The sequence below is a fragment of the Haemaphysalis longicornis genome, unplaced genomic scaffold (assembly GCF_048455015.1).
Source record: "Haemaphysalis longicornis isolate Haplotype H1 unplaced genomic scaffold, Haemaphysalis longicornis Haplotype H1 scaffold_1, whole genome shotgun sequence".
Taxonomy (NCBI): Eukaryota; Metazoa; Arthropoda; class Arachnida; order Ixodida; family Ixodidae; genus Haemaphysalis; species Haemaphysalis longicornis.
The window spans coordinates 301,963,290-301,980,281 of record NW_027526203.1 but is presented as its reverse complement, the minus strand read 5'-3'; the positions used below and the strand labels follow the sequence as shown (position 1 = coordinate 301,980,281).

The 16,992-nt window shown below is 46.1% G+C and overlaps 1 protein-coding gene across 3 annotated transcripts in view; it reads right to left on the bottom strand.

Annotated features, from left to right (window-relative positions):
* Herc4 (HECT and RLD domain containing E3 ubiquitin ligase 4) overlaps positions 1–16,992 on the bottom strand; it is a 127,456-nt gene that overhangs the window by 86,286 nt on the left and 24,178 nt on the right. For all 3 annotated transcript variants that reach the window (XM_077680945.1, XM_077680948.1, XM_077680953.1), the window contains exons 6-7: positions 14,775–14,898; positions 6,789–6,919 (exon numbers count right to left, since the gene is read on the bottom strand). In XM_077680945.1, coding sequence (XP_077537071.1) covers positions 6,789–6,919; positions 14,775–14,898 — 255 coding nt within the window. The remainder of the gene's footprint in view (positions 1–6,788; positions 6,920–14,774; positions 14,899–16,992) is intronic.

The following is a 16,992-nucleotide window of genomic DNA, read 5'->3' as shown; positions in this document are numbered from 1 at the left end:
TGGCGAGGCGCCCAACTGCCGAGTAAGCAAGCGACGGCGACGTACGGGCTCTCTGTCCGCCACAGGTGCACAGATTCCACCGCAGAACCGCCTGCATGCGGCGCACGGCCCAGCCGGCGGCGGCTTTGGCCGCGAAGTGCTGCGAGGCGCTCGAGCGACCGCTTCTAACTGCTCTCTAAAATGCCGCTTAAGGCACACAAGAAGTCGATTGTGCGGTAAAGGAGCTGATAATGTGGGTGAAAACTGTACTATAAAACATCATCCGTACCGCTAGTGAAAGCGCCCATGAAATATCTGCAAGGAGGTAAGCCTAAACATGTCCGGTAGAGCCAGGCGGCTGTCTCAAGCGCTTTCGAACTGCCGCACGCGTCGCGCGTCATGCAGAAGCTGCTGCAGACACGGAATTGTCGACGCGGGCGTGAAAAGATCGCACATGCAACGGCGATGCGCACGAATCTTGTGCAAAAATGCGCCATGCGGTTCACGCCTCGACTTTTGCGGTGAGTACTGAGCTTGTGCACCACGAGTGAGGAGACGAGTGCGAAGTTTAATGCGTTCCAGAAAGGACTTCTCGGCACATGGAGGTTAAAGAATGCAGAAAGACATCATAGATTTCTTCACACGAAAGTAAGAAAATAAATAAATGAAAACTTATTTTAGTGCTCACTTTTTTGGCCTTGTGTTGGTTCATACGAATTTCGGATGATACGAATATTTTTCACGGTCCCGCAAGATTCGTAGCATCGAGATTTTACAGCAGTTGGCAATCAGCTATGGCCTCACACTGCGCTTCTTACAAACACTACTCAAGCCTCTAAACAAACGAAGAGGCATAAAGTGTAAAATTCTGTCACTGGAACGCCACAGTTTTGCAGCTATGATAGTTGTCAGTGGCATTTTTACCGATACCAGTGCCCCCGCATCTCAGTGACATGATGTGCAGTAGGTCTGTCGGCAAAAATTGCAGCACTATGTTGACATCAATGGCACAAGGGCATCTGTGACCAAACATTGCTAAACTGTGTTATGTGGTCACAGTCTGTTTGTCATTAAAATATGTATGGAACGAGTATGGACGGCGTTACTAAAAGTTCTGTATATGTGGGTGTAGAGGGCCCTCAACTCTTTTGTTACCACGTCTATTCAGATTGATCACTGGTGATAACTGCAGCTGATTTCGACATGTTGTACTCGCTTTCTGTGCACCTTGTAGGCCTGAACGGTTAGTTCAGGCACTGCACTTCTAGAATCAGTTTAAATTTTCCCATTCTAGCAACATCGCGATTTTTGATGGCCATTTTTGCGAACTAAGGCACATACATTGTTGCGAAAGGGAGCATGGCTGCTGCATTAACATCAAATTTTTGTTATCAAAAGGCTCTTTGCAAGTCAAACAAAATTATGTTGTCAGCTTTGCAATCTGACAGTGTTGACCAGTCATAATTACCAAGAAATAATACTGGTTATTCACTAGTGAGCTTTCGTTCAGAGAACGGACAGTTTTGTTTCGTCAAAACTTATTTCTGAAGGTCCGCCATGTGTCTAACATGTGGACATGGCGTTTTCAGCCAGTTTCCAGCAGTTTCAGTTTTACTTCTGTGTTGTGAAATTCATACAGTCAAACCCGTTTATAGCGAATTGCAATATGCACCGGGATTAGTTCGATACATCCAATAGTTCGATATAGCCGAACCCGCCTATAACGAACTTATTGTTACAAGTTTGCAATCCGCGGGAGACCGGGATTAGTTCGATATATCCAACAGTTCGATATAGCCGAACCCGCCTATAACGAACTTATTGTTACAAGTTCACAATCCGCGGGAGGCCCCCCCCCTTCTTGACCTCCCCAACTCCACCATCCCCGCATGCAGAAACAAACACATTAAAGTAGCCAGTAACATACCCAAAATAACCCATTTATTGCAAGTCATAAAGCTACTTTCCACCTGAACTGCCTACTTTGCAAAGCAAAAAGCGGTGATTTTTGTTTTCACTTTCGTTTTGGCGGCTTCAACTAGCATAGGATTCTCTACACGAAACATTGTTACACCAGTTCGAGACCGCGTCCTCCAAAATTTAAGACACATTGGCCGAGCACATCGACTCCCGAAGGCGCTTCATTATAAGCGTCGGACCGCTTTCACTCGAGACATCATCGGGAACAAGGGGGAGCTCTTCCCGCACTTCACCGATGCTGCTGTCTTGGTCCGGACTCGCTGACTTCGCGGGTTCCGTCGTGATTTGATTGATTGATTGTAGGGTTTAACGCGCCGACGCAACGCAGGCGATGAGGCGCGCCGTAGTGGAGGGCTCCGGATTAATTTTGACCACCTGGGGATCTTTAACGTGCGCCGAAATCTCGTACACACGGGCGTTTTTGCTTTTCGCCTCCATCAGAAAAGCGGCCGCCGCGGCCGGGAATCGAACCCGCGACCTCATGCTCAGCAGCGCAACGCCTTAGCGACTGAGCCACCGCGGCGGGTGGGTTCCGTCGTGAGTCCCGCGCGTCGGAAACAGTTACGGAAAGTGTCTGGCGTCACGTCGTCCGTGCGAGGCACAATGTCTCAGTCGCAACTCTTGCTTTGCGGTCGCGGCCAATCCGCATCCCAATCGCCGCTCCGAGACCGTGCATTTCAGCGGCCATTTTCGGCGCGCAGAGTTCGATATATCAGATGTGAACTTCGTTATAAGGAATATGTTTCCCATGTATTTCCGTAACTGAAATATTTTTGTTCGATATATAGCATAATTCGCTCTACCCGGGTTCGTTATAGCCGGGTTTGACTGTATTTGGTGCTACTATGCAGTTTCCCAACTTTGAGCCAATTCGCCACAGAGGCGGCATTGCCCGCTACTGTTCCTCGAAAAAGGCCTGCTGCTCACGAATTCCCTTCACCCATGGCTTTATCCTGCAATAGGAGCTCCAGCTGAGAGTCAAACGACAACACCGAGTCGTCGGATATCAGTATAGACAAGGAGAGCACTTCAAATCAGTTTTGCACACCGCCAGATGTTCACACAGCCAGTTTCACTTCCGTACGTGGGGGCTTCCAGAGGTCTAGTGTTGCATCTAGGTAGGACTGCCTATTCCAACAAAGCCTTCAAAAGGGTTGGTATTGTTTCTTTCCAAAAATGTTAGTTGGCACTGCAATGCAGGGGGCTCTTGGTACTGAACCCTTATTGTGATGTGACAGTGCGTCGGTAGAAAGTTGCCAGGCACAATTATGGCGCATCACACCTCATTTCTGAAAGCTGGGCCACAATGGCAAGTCAAAAGATGTGAACTCTTTCATTACCGCCAGGAAAAGACCCGTTTTCATAAGGTGCAGGAAAAAAATTTTTATTGTTACATAAAAATTTTTTTATGTTTAATGTACTATACCAAAACGTAGACAAATAAATGTGCTTTCTAATGATATAAGTATAAAACATGTTTGTAACACAATAGGAGAAAAAAATCCCAAACAACAAAATTTTCGCAACTATCGCAAATTTTTTTTGAAAAGTGAGCGTGGGGGGGGTGCAAATATGTCAGTAAAAAAATTTCAAGATATACGTTTTGTGGCACGTTTATATAGCTAACTATCCTAAAAGTTTCAAAAGTACACATAAAAAATTGTTCGCACAGCAAAAAAAAAAAAGTTAGCACTTGTGATTATGGACGATTTTCTGAGGGTGCAAGAAAAAACTGTTTATCTGCAGATAAAAATACCGTAGATGTTTCGCAGCCCATGAAAATGTAGAGAAATGAATGTTCTATTTAGTTCAACAAATTTAAAACAAGTGTTCATTATACAGCAAGGGTAAAAAAATAACAAACAAACTCTCAAAGACAAGTTTTTTTTTTCTAAAAAAGTCGGTGCAACAAGCGAAAAAGATGGCAATATAAATTCTGAATATACATTGGTTAGCTAGCTCTTACTTCTAGACCACAGAGGTTACAAGAGTACACGTAAACAACTGTGAGATCACACACAAATGTTATCCCTTGTGGTGGCCGTGCCACTCACCAAAGCAGTTGAAAATGTTATCTTTTGTGGTTGCGGTGCCACTCACCAAAGCAGTCCCTGGTCACAATGAAGCACAAGTAAATGCCACGCATTTCACAAAATATGCTCGTCTTCTGCTCCACCTTGCGGCTCGCATAGCAGAGCTTTCAGTTTCACCTTGTTTCCATCACTTTTGGCTTGTGCTCAGACTCTTGAGGGGGAGGGGCGCTGCCAAAACCTGTGTCTTCAATTTCCAGTAGCTGCTTCACAAGTTCCAGTTGGAAGGTGAGCTGGTCGTAAGGAGACGCTTGGTGCAATTCTGGAATTTCGAGGTGCTCCCTCCTATGGGCCTCAAAAAGAATAAAACTGTTCATAACTGCGATGTCGATGCAATGGAAGAACAAAGTCTTCCACCACCTGACGCACTTCATCAACATATTGTATGATGCGATGAGCTGGTCTGACCTATCTACCCCCAGCATGCCTGCATTATATTCTTCAATGAGTTGTGGTTTCCTAATTGGGACCTTCGTCCATTGGCCAGCGACCTTTAGTTTACGCGTTGCAGTCACATGGCTGTTCGCAGTATGGGCAGTGCTCATCATGTGCACCGCGTGTCTGTCTTCCCATTGAAGGTACAGGACGCCTTCATGCCGCAGCCAGCGAATGTCTCCCCTTTTGGCCTTTTTCTCCCATGTGGAGTCCTTCAATTCCGCAGGGAATGTGTGACGATCCTTCCGTGTCGTTCCACAAGCAAGAGTCTTCCGCTCCAGGAGGTGTAAAAAAAGAGACGTGGAGGTGTAAAAATTGTCCATGAATAGTGTGTGCCCTTGGTCAAAACACATCTCTCACAGACTGGTCACGACATCAAATGCGAGTCCATTCACGCTCAGTGTCTCACGCTTTCCGATGGAAACACTAAACTGCACTGTGTAGCCGATAGTTGAGTCGGCAAGGACCCAGAGCTTGTATCCCTACTTGACAATTTTGTCGCGAAGATACTGTCTTATTCCGGAACGGCCTTTTGGCTTCACCATTCTTTCGTCGATGGAAACACAACGTTCTGGCTGGAAATGAAGCGCAGATACACCATTGATGTGCCGGAGTAAAAAAGCAATTCGGTGCAGCTTGCCGTCTGTACGGGGATCAGTAGCGTCATGATCCATCACGTTCAGCATTCCGAAGAAGGAGAAAAAAATGTTTTCTTGGCATAACCCTACATGGAATCAGCCCAGAAAACAACTCTGCTGTGCTCCAATAGAGGCGCAGGTGAGACACTTGCACTATCCCCATGTAGATGAGGAGTGCGATAAACTTCATCATTTCATCTGGGGAAACATTTTTCCATGATCCGTCACGTTTCGAGTACGTTTGTTTCTCGAGGATGTGCGCCCAGGCGTATTTATTTGTGTTCTCGCACATCACAGTAACGAGTTCCGCTGTAAAAAACAGCAAGAAGAAATCCAGGGCTCGAAGAAACCGACTAGCGCTGCTCCGTCGCGCCATGCCCAGATCGACCCCCGGTCTCAGTCTTGGACAAAACTGCACGTGTTGTGCAGCGGGAGGCATTGAATCACACCCATAAGACGTAGAGACCCTGTGGATAGAGATAATAACAGTGACAACATGCTCGGTCCCCTCGCAGGCGCTCAAAAACGCGATAAATCCAGAAAAGAAACTCACCGTCGAGCTGACGAAGATGTTCCAGGTTGATTGAGGGCCTCATCGCTGTCGGTGCTAAACTCTGATGATAGGGAATCTTCTTCAGGGCCACTGCTACTACTTTCGTCAGAAAAATCAACTGTAGAAACGCTAGAATGGCGAGAAACACGACGACTCCTTTCAGACCCGGCGCGCGACGATGACGCCATGGCTGCCGCTATCGCTAGGCGCTCGCTTATCTTCCCAGCAAGGTCAAAAATCACCAGGTCTCCGGAAACCAAAACCGAAACTGACACGGGTTGTGTGCTTCCTAAGCTTCATTTCAGATGGCGCCTCACGTCCGTGCAGCGCGTAGGCGCGTGGGAATTTCAACTTGAATCCATCTATCAAATTGATCGAAATTGAGTAGGCGCGGTAAGGAAAGAGTTAATAAACTGCAAGTGCAATTTCTGGCAGATAAGTGATAATAAACTGACAGCGAACGTTAACAAGCATTCACCACCGAGTTTCAGTTTCGACTCCAAGCGGATTTCTTTGCATCGCTTGCTTGTCCAGAATGTTTTGCTGGCCATAAATGCAAATTCAGTCATTGACAAGATATTTCTACATCACGTGGAAAGTAATTGGTGCCTACAATAATTTAAGGCTGCCAGATTTCACATGGTAACAAAACAGTCAATTTAAAACATCAGGATGATCATAATTAAAAATGAAAGCGATGGTAATAAAGCGTGAGAAGTGTCAGAAGCTTCGATAGATGCTCCTTGCTTGAGCAAGTGCATTGAGGGTCTGGCTCACACAGGGAGTGAGCCCTCAGTACCGCACTTGTTTCTGAGGGGGGTCTGAGGTTACGCTCAGTAAAAGAGGAGTGACAGAAATTCTATGCCACGAAAGTATGGCAAAAAGGCTCAGTTGGAAACATTGGCTGACCAGCTAAAAACATGAGGGGTGTAATGTAGGCAAAAATTGCTTTTAAATAACCTACAAACATGCAATTTATATCATACTGGGAGAAAGCAAAACGCTCTTTTAAAAACACACAAACGCTTCCCCACCCCCCCAGCTAACAAGTGTGTTCTACACTAGTTTAGGCTGAGAAACACACAGGTGGAAGCTACCAGAGAGAGGACGCACCGTCCACACGAGAGCTGGGTGATGGCAGTGCCCATGAGCTCCACGACTCGCTTAGGCACCACCTCGTTTCCCTTGCCACCGTGACCCAGCTGCCCATACGCCCCTGCGCCAAATGTGAAGACACCACCATCCTGCAAACATAAGGCAGCATTGTAGCCACAAACAACAGGTATGTCTTTCCGGAAACATTTATCCATCAACTCATCAAAACTGACAAGAATTTTGTTCAACCTGTTTTACCTTTCATTCGCAGGGCTTCGATGTTAAGTATTTCAAAATACATGTGGTAACAGCTTCACTTGGACATTCTACCAGGGTGTAACTGAAATTCTCGTCTCACAAGTCTTTGACTTCTCAGGTTTTCCCTAGGCATTTCAACCGAAAATTCCCTGACCAAGGGACACTTAACGAAATGCAGGCAGGCAGCCCATACATGCCTAAATCATGGTGCAGGCCCATTGTTTGACATTTTTAACAAACAAAAGTAGGTGCTTTAATTTTGCCATTCATACCTCCTGCTTGAAGGGGGACAAGGAATGATGCTTTGTAACCCTTTTAGGGTCACGGACGTACATATACGTCTTCTGCAAACACCTTCAAAATGGTCAATAACCTATATGTACGTCATCGCTTGTATGTTTAAAAAGCGCGCCTTTTTCGCCAACTTCTCTTGCTTGGCATGTGCTGCCACACTGCCGAAATACGTCAAACTATTTTCTTGCGCTGATGGCTCTTCTTTTTATTTTTTCTATGATTTACTTCAGCGGGTCGCCGGCTATTGCTTGCACATCTGGTAACGAGGGGGCGCGCTGGATATCGCCTCTCGCCCCTCATGCCTGCAACAGACCAAGGGTGCCTGTGAAACTGATGGGGCTCTTTTTTTTTTTTTGTATTTTATAGGAGCGGTGCGCCATCTATCGCTCGCGCATCCAGCCGCGCATCCGGCCACGCGCTCTACCATCAAGAACAAGGTTGCTGCCGATAAACGCGACTCCGGTGAGATTGAAAACAGGGCTATCGAATACTCGAAGTGGTGCACTCGGAGGAGAGTCTGCCCTCGTCAGTTTTTTTATGTAATAAAAAACTCGGGTTCAGTGAAGTTCGACTTTTATTATTCCCACACATGCATCGTTCCCATTCCGTTCGGTGAAAAAGGTAAGAAATGCCTCAAGTAGGGGGGTTGTTCCCCATCCATTGTGTGCAATCTGCCGGTAACCGTGCGCAGTCTAACTGGTCTAACTTTCGATTTTACAGCTGACTGTCATGAAATTATTTCATTTCAGCTGTTTCAATGACCAGACTAAAATCGCTAAAAATGTGGAAGCTGCCTTGAGGGAACGTCAGGCAGCAATCCGATTTGTTTGACGAACGGTTTCGGGAAAACCTGCCTCGTTGTGAGGGGATTTAAAAGAGCCTAGCTGATGTCAATGGCCACAACTGATGTTTTATAGCTGGTTAATAAATGCACCTAGTTATATTCTTGCTTTATTTGCTCAGCTTATCATGCGTCTTTACACTTTTGACCGCATGCGCTAGGCCTTCTCCAAGTGCCGGGGCTAAGCTTTGGAAACGGTGTTAAGCAATTCTTTGCCCTCGCGCGAACACTGTGCAGAGGCGTTGCAGGCGTTTAGAAAGACCAAAGTATATGTACTAGGCATATGCAATGTCGATCAAACTACCAACTTTAGGGCTCATACCTACCCCCCGCCCCCTCATCGGATACTGCATACTTCGGCTACAGCGGACGTTTTTTTCCGGATTCAGAGGGTCCGTTGTAACGGGCGTAGACTGTATATATATTAGTATGAAACTCTATGGGTGGCCCAAGTGGCAGACGAAATGCATGTTTTTGGGGACACGGTCAACAAAAATGTCCAAGAAATGGTAGCCAAGACGGCACAGAAAGTAGCATTCATTAGCAGTGAGTTTTAAGTGTTCAATTAGTTGATGTGATGGGCCTCACAAAGTTTGTCCCAGGTCTTATGGATCCCTATTTGGAATAGCTTGACAGTAGAAGTCACGGGGAGCCCTATTGCATATTTATATACCTGACGAATGATTGTCTAGTTGTTGGATTTCACTTTTTGCTACGCTAAATAGGGGATCCGTAGGTCATGCAGTTAATAAGGAGAGCCTGAAATACGCCATACAGGGTTATATGTGTTGAGCCTTTGGCAGCGGTGGGCAATGTGTCTGATGAGGTGTATGATTTGTAGCAGGGCACTCTGTAGTTGATGAATTGTGGACATATCTGAGCCATCTGATAGTATTGTGAGGCCCAGGATGCAGATGGTGGGGGCTAGAGCCACTAGATCAGGTTTCACAATATCGGCACTCTTGTCTGTCGTCGTATGCCACTGACAGCAGCCATTGGTCGAACCGTGTCACGTGACATCTGTTTACCCCGGAAGACCCATGGACGCTGACATTTTGGTGCCTCTGTGTGCCGCATGCGTGCGTTCTTCGATAAATTGTGATTTTCGGAGGGCAGTGTGGCAGTACGACACGTTGAGAGTTAAGTTTTAAAAGGACCCTGCAGCACTTTTCATCGACTACTCGTAATATATTTTGGGGTAAAGTCTATTGTCCCAGCAATCTCCTGCCGCAAGAATTATGAAAATCCATTCACTATCACCAAAACTACGCGCGATAAAAAATCGCGCATAATTGTTCCCTCTCAACACGACCGCGGACAACGCGACGAAAGCTGCGCGCTCTCTCCCGGAGAGGAGGGTGGCTGGCGCCGTTCTCTTCAGGGGCCTTTCGTATATCACAGGCCAGGGAGTTTCCTCCTCTTCTGCGCAACGTGGAGGGGTCTATTTCCGGTCTGGTGCCACAAAAAAGCAGGCATAGCTGCCTGCTCGCAAGTGCGTGCTCAGGCTGGTAGGGTGTTTCTGAAGCAATAAGCGTTTGTTGTCGAGTGGTCTCGTTGAAAGGGGAGTATTGAATTCGTCGCTCAAACTCCGCGCACTCAAAACATGAAAGAAACGCCAAAACTGTGCGTACAGGTTCAGGCATAGAAAAGGTTGGTGCACAGCGCCGACGACGGCGGATCGTCACAGGGAATGCAAGAAATAAGCCAGGAAGTTGACTAGCGACAGCCAATAGGACAGCCATGGCCTCAATGACGTCGTTTACGCCATGCCAGGGGTGCATAATGAGGAAAATTGAAAAGAGAGCGGTTGGTTTTTCCGCGTCTTTTACAGCGATTTGCGCGCTCACTGCTTCACGTGCACGTGTAATATTTGGCTCAGGTATTCCTGGCAGTGTAATCTAAACGTCGCGCAGGTTTAAATGCACTGCTCAAAGAGTGTTGCAGGGTCCCTTTAAGACCCACACAGAGTAGCGATGCCGTGCTGCTCTGCACTGGGCTGTTTCAATTGGCCGGAAGGTGGAACACGCCTGCTTCGCTTCTCGCCGGAAAAGGACTGACCTAGCGTAACCTACAGCCACTAGAAAAACGTAGCTTATTTAGTGGCTCTAGTATAACCTAGAGCCACTAAGTAAGTTACACTAGCATAACCGAGCCTGACCCTACCGTACCTACACGCTGTCTCGAAATCCTTGAAAAGTAAACACAGCTGCCATGGTTGCCAAGCAGCGCCCAGACCAATTCTGCCCGTCAATTTCGGCAGCAAAAGGGCGCATAAAGATGGCCACTATGGACTCAGGCACCAAAATGGCTGCCGCTGTGCGTCAGTGTTATTACTCTTAAGCGTATCTTATTTAGTGGCTCTAGTGGGGGCATTAGGGATGGGGGTGCCATGAGGAGCAAGATCAGGGTCAGTTGTGACATGGTGTTTGTGATGTTGCCGTGTATATTTCTGAAGTACTAGGAGGGTAGATTTTCTGGGTGCAAAGCTAAGGTCACACGCACGAAGGTAGGTGTCCGTAGTGTCTACAGCTGCTAAAAGTGTCTAAAGTGCATGTTTAAGGTTGGGGATTTTGTATAGCACAAACCCATTAGTATACGAAGAATTAGATATTGCGGTGCCTTCAGGAACTGAAGAAGCAAGATAAGAGACTTGGAATAAGTTCCGGGATGCTGTCGGCACAAGGAGTTGCTACTGACATGCGCAATTGTCATATCCAAGCACACCACCTTGGTCGTTGTATCTAACTCAGCAGCAGAGCAACCCCTGGACCATTTCATATGCACCAGGTCAATAACAAGTGCCAAGTGGCCTTCAGTGGTGCCCCTCTAGGTGCACTTTGCAGCCCGACATCCCAGAGATGCGGTGGCACTGGCGTTGGTAGCCATCAGGAATAGTGGCGAGTGCAAAATGGCATGCACGCAGTTTCCCTCATTTTGTTTTCAGATGTGAAGCATGCGCATAGACCGCACATAATCTACGACATGAGCCTCATCAATTCGCACCAGACATGACTAGTAACACAGAAGCAAAGGCCATTTGGCCCTTGGCAAAGCATCAGAGCAAACCATATTCACAAGTGCACTTTTCCACACATGTACAGGTGGGTTCAGAATGTGTGTAGAGCACACTTAGACATTGAGGCAAACATTTCCACCTGTGCCTGGCCAACAGCCTTCAAGGGGACGACCAAGACAAAATACCAGTATTGCTCCTTTGAAAGATAGCTAATACTCCTGTCAAACGTGCCTATTTAATAGCACTTCCACAGAGTGCCCTCGGCTAGAATGTCATTTGGGAGCAGCTAAATGGCAAACGCGAATGACATTTTCCACGGAATGCACTTTACACCGAGTGTGTTCCCGAAACACACTCTAGAGAGGTCGGCTCACCGAGTGAGTAGTCTCATCAGTGGGTATCCGAAAATTGGGAAAAATAGCATAAAAAAAGCGAGCGTTTAGATAATAACAGGTAAAGTTGAAAGTTAATTTTCGATACATTGTTGATTTATTTGTACAAAACAAGAAGCAGCGACAAAAAAAAAAAATAGTAAGCTCGCTCTTAACGACGTGCCAGCGCCGCCTGGTGACACGGGTGTTGTCAGCTGTTCTCTGTGGCGTTCGCGTGCGTGGTTTCTTGTGGCCATGTGGTTGTGCTCCCATTTCAGCCTTCTCTGCCATATTCCACGCTTTCAGATAACTTCCCCCAAATGATCGTGCTGCCATGATTCGCTTCGCAGTGAATAACAGTCAAGATATCAGTGCCGGTGCTTAGTCGCCATCCCAACTGCGTTTTTGGTGGACTTCTGCGAGGCGCCAATTGTGATTATGAACAATGTAAACACAACAAAATGTTTACATTGTTTCTCACCTGATAAAGAGGGGGAATACCACTTTCTTGCATTCCTCTTATGATGTTGCAGGGACTACCGTATTTACTCGATTCAAACACGAGACTTTCTTCTGATTTTTGCAACCTGAACTCGACCCTTGCGTTACAACCAAATACTGAAATTCAAGTTGCCTAAAAAGTGCAATGATGCACCCAGTTCTCGTTGACGGCATAAATTTTGGCCATTTCGTGATCTATGTGGGGCAGCATGTGCCAAAGCCATTCGGATCCTCTACAAGCCAACACCAGCTCTCTGTTTTTTTTTAGTATGTTTTTTTTTTTTCGGTGGTAGTGATTGTGTGCGCAGCGCTTTGCCTCGTTTTTGTGTCGTACTGTGTGGAGGTCTCACTGGTTTTCATTGCTTTCAAGTTTTTCGACTCCTCTTGGCAACATGTTGCGCTCGGTACGACGCCCATGTTAAGAGACGCAATATTGTAATGGCTGAAGAAATCACCAATTCAGTTGCTGCCTGAAGACTCAATGTATCGACCATCCGCGGATGGCGGCTCCAGCAGGAGCGCGTTTTCACGTGTGAACCTGGGTGATAAGGTTCCCATGGGCTTCACTAGAGCCACCGCATTGAATCGGAGAAGCGTGTTGCTGATTCACCACAGAACAGTGGCACCGCCTCCTGGCAGTCAGTGTTGAACTGATAAAGCTCAAAACAACCGATGTATCTCAACAGATGGGCATCCCACGAACGAAGTTCAGAGCGTCACAGGTGGCTGTCTAGTCAGAGTGTTTGAAAAATAAATGTGCTTTTCGGTGCTTCCGCTGGCCTCGCATGAGTACTTCAGTGATTCGTTTTTTTTTTTTTATGCGCCGAAAATTTCCCTTTCGCATTACTTTTGCAATTTTTTTTTTTTTTCATGATGCAATGAAGAGTCACCCCTCACAATACAATCGTGGTCTCATTACAATCGAGTAAATATGGTACTTTATGTGATGGGTAGCCACCAATAACTACTGCTACTCAAAATGATTGTGCAATTGTAGTTATGCCTCTGGTTCCGTCTGATTGCACCACTTCAATGATAGCATGGAGTTAACATGCTGATTACTATGTTTTTTTTTCCCCAATGATGTCACTACTGATGCTTGTGTAGCGTGAAAGCCAAAATAGTGTCAATATTAGTGATCCTTTTTTGGGTGGAAACGACACCCTTTGGGGCCAGAATGGGGCTGAGTAAGTTATCAAAGGCCATTTGTTTCCAATAAATCAAGGGCGTACATCAAGTCCCTCTGAACTGTAAACTGGCCTTCGTATTTGCTGGTAGCCACGCAGAGGAGAAAGTGCCGATTCCCCTGCTTGAGCTCTAGTTAACTTTCGACTGCATTTGTGGTGTAATCAGATTCTAACCTGCTGTTCGAGTGCTGCATGCCAAATGCTAATAAAAAAACCTGGCAAAATTGTGCAATGCAAAGGAAACATGTATTAAAAAAAGAACCTTAGATTTGCTTACTCGTAAACTGCAAGAAACACCTCACATCATGGCCCTGGGTGGTGCACTCCATCCCCCCACACCCGCTGACCCAGCACAGGGTGGAAAATCAGGAACACCAACCCCCATGGGGCCATTAAAGAGGCCATGCAGACAGAAAACAAGTTCGGTTCATGCAAAAGATCTCCTTGTTAGAATCATACTGACACCACTTTTAACGTAAACTTTGCCCAAATAAGCTACATAATTAGGAAAAAAGGGAATGGCCATGTGACGCACTAGCTCCTTTCCCGCAACAGAACCTATGTCATATGCCCAGCTGTACGATTGGCTGAGACCGGCAAAAGCAAACGAAATTAGGCACGGCTTATAAGCTTGCCGAACGAGCTATTTGCGCATGTAATGCATATTCAATTTACAGCAATAAGAGTGGTGCGGTAAACATCAAAGTTATGAAAATACACGTAAGCAAAGAAGTACCGATGCGCACTGCTGTTGGTACTGGGCACACTACGCTTGTTTTAACTGCACAGCGGTACACCGCTTTGGAGTTGTCTTACATGACACTAGCCGATTGGTGTAAGCGACGTCTTACAAGACCCTGTCTGTCGAGGATACCCAATGTTTCACGAAACGATTACTTTCTACAGTAACAAAAACAAGCCAGGTGCAAATACGGTCAAAAAGAAATCAACGGCGGACAACTGTCTAGGGGTGAGTATGGTTGCACCATCTGGGAGGACTAACGGCAAGCAGGGCTGCACAGCCGAATGACGCAGTGGAAGTTCGTTTGAATACTCGCCCTTGTGACTTCATCGCAGACGTCCCAAAAATGCACGATTTGGCAGAAGAATCAAAATTTTAACCTAAATTGATTAATTTCTCAGTGAATACAGCATGATTTGCTGCCGGACAAGTGCTGGGGACATTATAAAACACAAAATATTTAGAATAAAACAAACTTGCATTTTGTTTTCATGGCCCCTTTCAAGAGCCCTTGGTGGTAGGCCCGCTGACCAACTTGTTGACAACGGTTGTTAACCTTATTCCCTCACAATGGCAGCGAACCAAGAAACAAAATGCTGCAAAAAGCACTCATCTTGTCTGCTTCATTTGTCCCAGTGTTTTTCACGCTGTTGCCAAGACGTCACCGTACAACTTGCGCAGTTTACCACCCTTTCACAATGAAGTACCTCACAGAGCAAAATAGCAACGAAAACTACTAGTAGCTGCAGCATTCTGCACAGCAAATAAAAACAGGAGTGGGAAGGAGTGCTCACCGCTGTGAGGGCAGCTGTGTGATTCTCGCCGCAGCACACGTGCTTGATCCTCTGGGACCGGAGGGACTTGAGCACAGTCGGGTGCGCCCGGTCCTTTTGGTCGCTCAAGCCTAGCTGCCCAGAGCTGCCGAGGAAAGCCATTGAACACGACCTCAGAAAGTGCACAACCACCACGGGGGCGTTACGTCTGAACGGGAAAGTCACATGCCACAAGCACGCTCTCCAAGCCAAGCAGCTCTGAAGGCATGCTCTTGGACATTGCGAGACAATAAGATTTTTTCACTTTACTTCTGTAAAAAAAAAAAAAAGTAAGAAAGTACGAACTGGTCTGCCTACATACCTCTCACATGTTTTGTAATTGGTCATAACACTCACAAGGTTGTTTTCTTTCTTTTTCTCCACTTGTAGTAGGCTTTTTTAAGAAATCATATGAGCAACAAGAATGCTATTTTTGAAGATGGATAACACACTGAGACAAGCTCTATACAGTGCAACACAACACATTCTGAAAGCTAATTTTATGAGACATACAACGCAAGAAACTGAATGCCAGTACTAATAATTAAAGCTTAGAATACTAAACTTAGGCTGTGGTTTTATTTTCGCATTACCGAAGTTTGCTATCAAATACATTAGTGTTTTAGCGCGTATCAGGTGTTGCGTGTGAATGGCTGAATTATGCATGTGAATGACTTGACTCCTATGAAGATCTCTTTTTTGCATATTTTGTGAAGTAGCCTTGTATTTGCAAAAAATAGGTCTCACAAAACATTTCACCATGATGTCAAATATTGGACATTTTTTTCTCTTCAAGAAGTATGTGAAGAAAAGCTTGCTTTTTTTTTTTTTTTTTTTTTGAATGTCCCAACATAACTGCCCTCCCAGTCTGAAATCATGCCAAATTGAAAAGAAGAAAAACACCCCAATGTAAAGAATCCCTGTCACAAAAGGCCCATTTCAATCTCCCAATATATACTGTTCGTCTCACTTCGTATTGTAGTTTCACATTTCGTGCCTCGCGCTGACTACAGGGGGGGCACGGGGGTGCGAGCCCCCTCCGGGATTTCCCGAGGGGAGGGGGCAGCACTTCCTGCTTTTGTGTTGCCTCTACCTTTTCACTTAAAATCCTATTGTGGCTAAAATCTTACTGCATCATTGTTGGCGCAGACCTACACGGCTTACTTTCATACTTTCCATTCATTCCTTCAAATCCTTACCATAGGAGCACAAGCAATCTAGAAGCACCAGCGGCGGTAGCATCATCTGGATTTTATATTCCATTTTTTTTTAACTTTTGACTGTGAACGCCATGTACAACTAGAGGCAAAATAAGCCAGGGCACGCGAGCGCATGGCAAAATGCATCGCTTTGCCATCTGACGTTGCACTTCTGGTGTCGAGACACCGATATGTGCGTGCATGTCCCACCACGCTTGCTATCCTGTCTTTTCCTTCAGTTAAAGCGGCAAAGCCAATCAGATTCAGCGTTTGGCGATAGGGGTCACTTTCTTTGCTAACATGCCTCGCTCGCACACGCTAGGCGGTGAACAGCAAGGGTGAAGTGTGCGTTGCTCGCGCTGCCCCGATCCAACAGATAACATATCTTGCCCGTCTCTGTGACGAAGTTGTTCCACGTGTATTCCACCGCTTCTTTGTGTTTTCTGCCTAAAACATGCAGTTGGTTTGTAACTAAAAATGAGCACGCAAATGCAAAAACGAATTGATGCTAGAAATAGTTTATTTCGAATAATGTGTGATGAAAGGTCCCCTTGCACTTGTACTAAACCAGGTATTGACGAGAAAAAATGCAAGCCGAGATCGACGCAATCGCAGGTTTGACAAAAAAAAAAACAAAAAAAAAGGAATTAAAGGTTGCAATACGCGGTGAATTGACTGACACAGACACAGACCAAAATTTTCGCGATCAGCCAGCCACAAAAACGCTGTACCCCTTAAAACTAAGATATCAAAATCTTGTTGCAATGCGTCCTTTGTCAGAGCAAGGCAGATAGAGCAAAGCACACTTCACCCTCATCGTCCGCCACAAAAGCGTGCGCCTGAGAGATGTGTTGAGCATAAAATGTGACCCCTTGCGCCAAGCACTCAATGCTATCAGCTTTGTCATTTGAAGCGAAGAAAAATTGACAGGGTAGTGTATAGGGGTAGGACGCGCATGCGCACATTGGTATCTCAACACCAGAAGTGCAACATCTGATGTC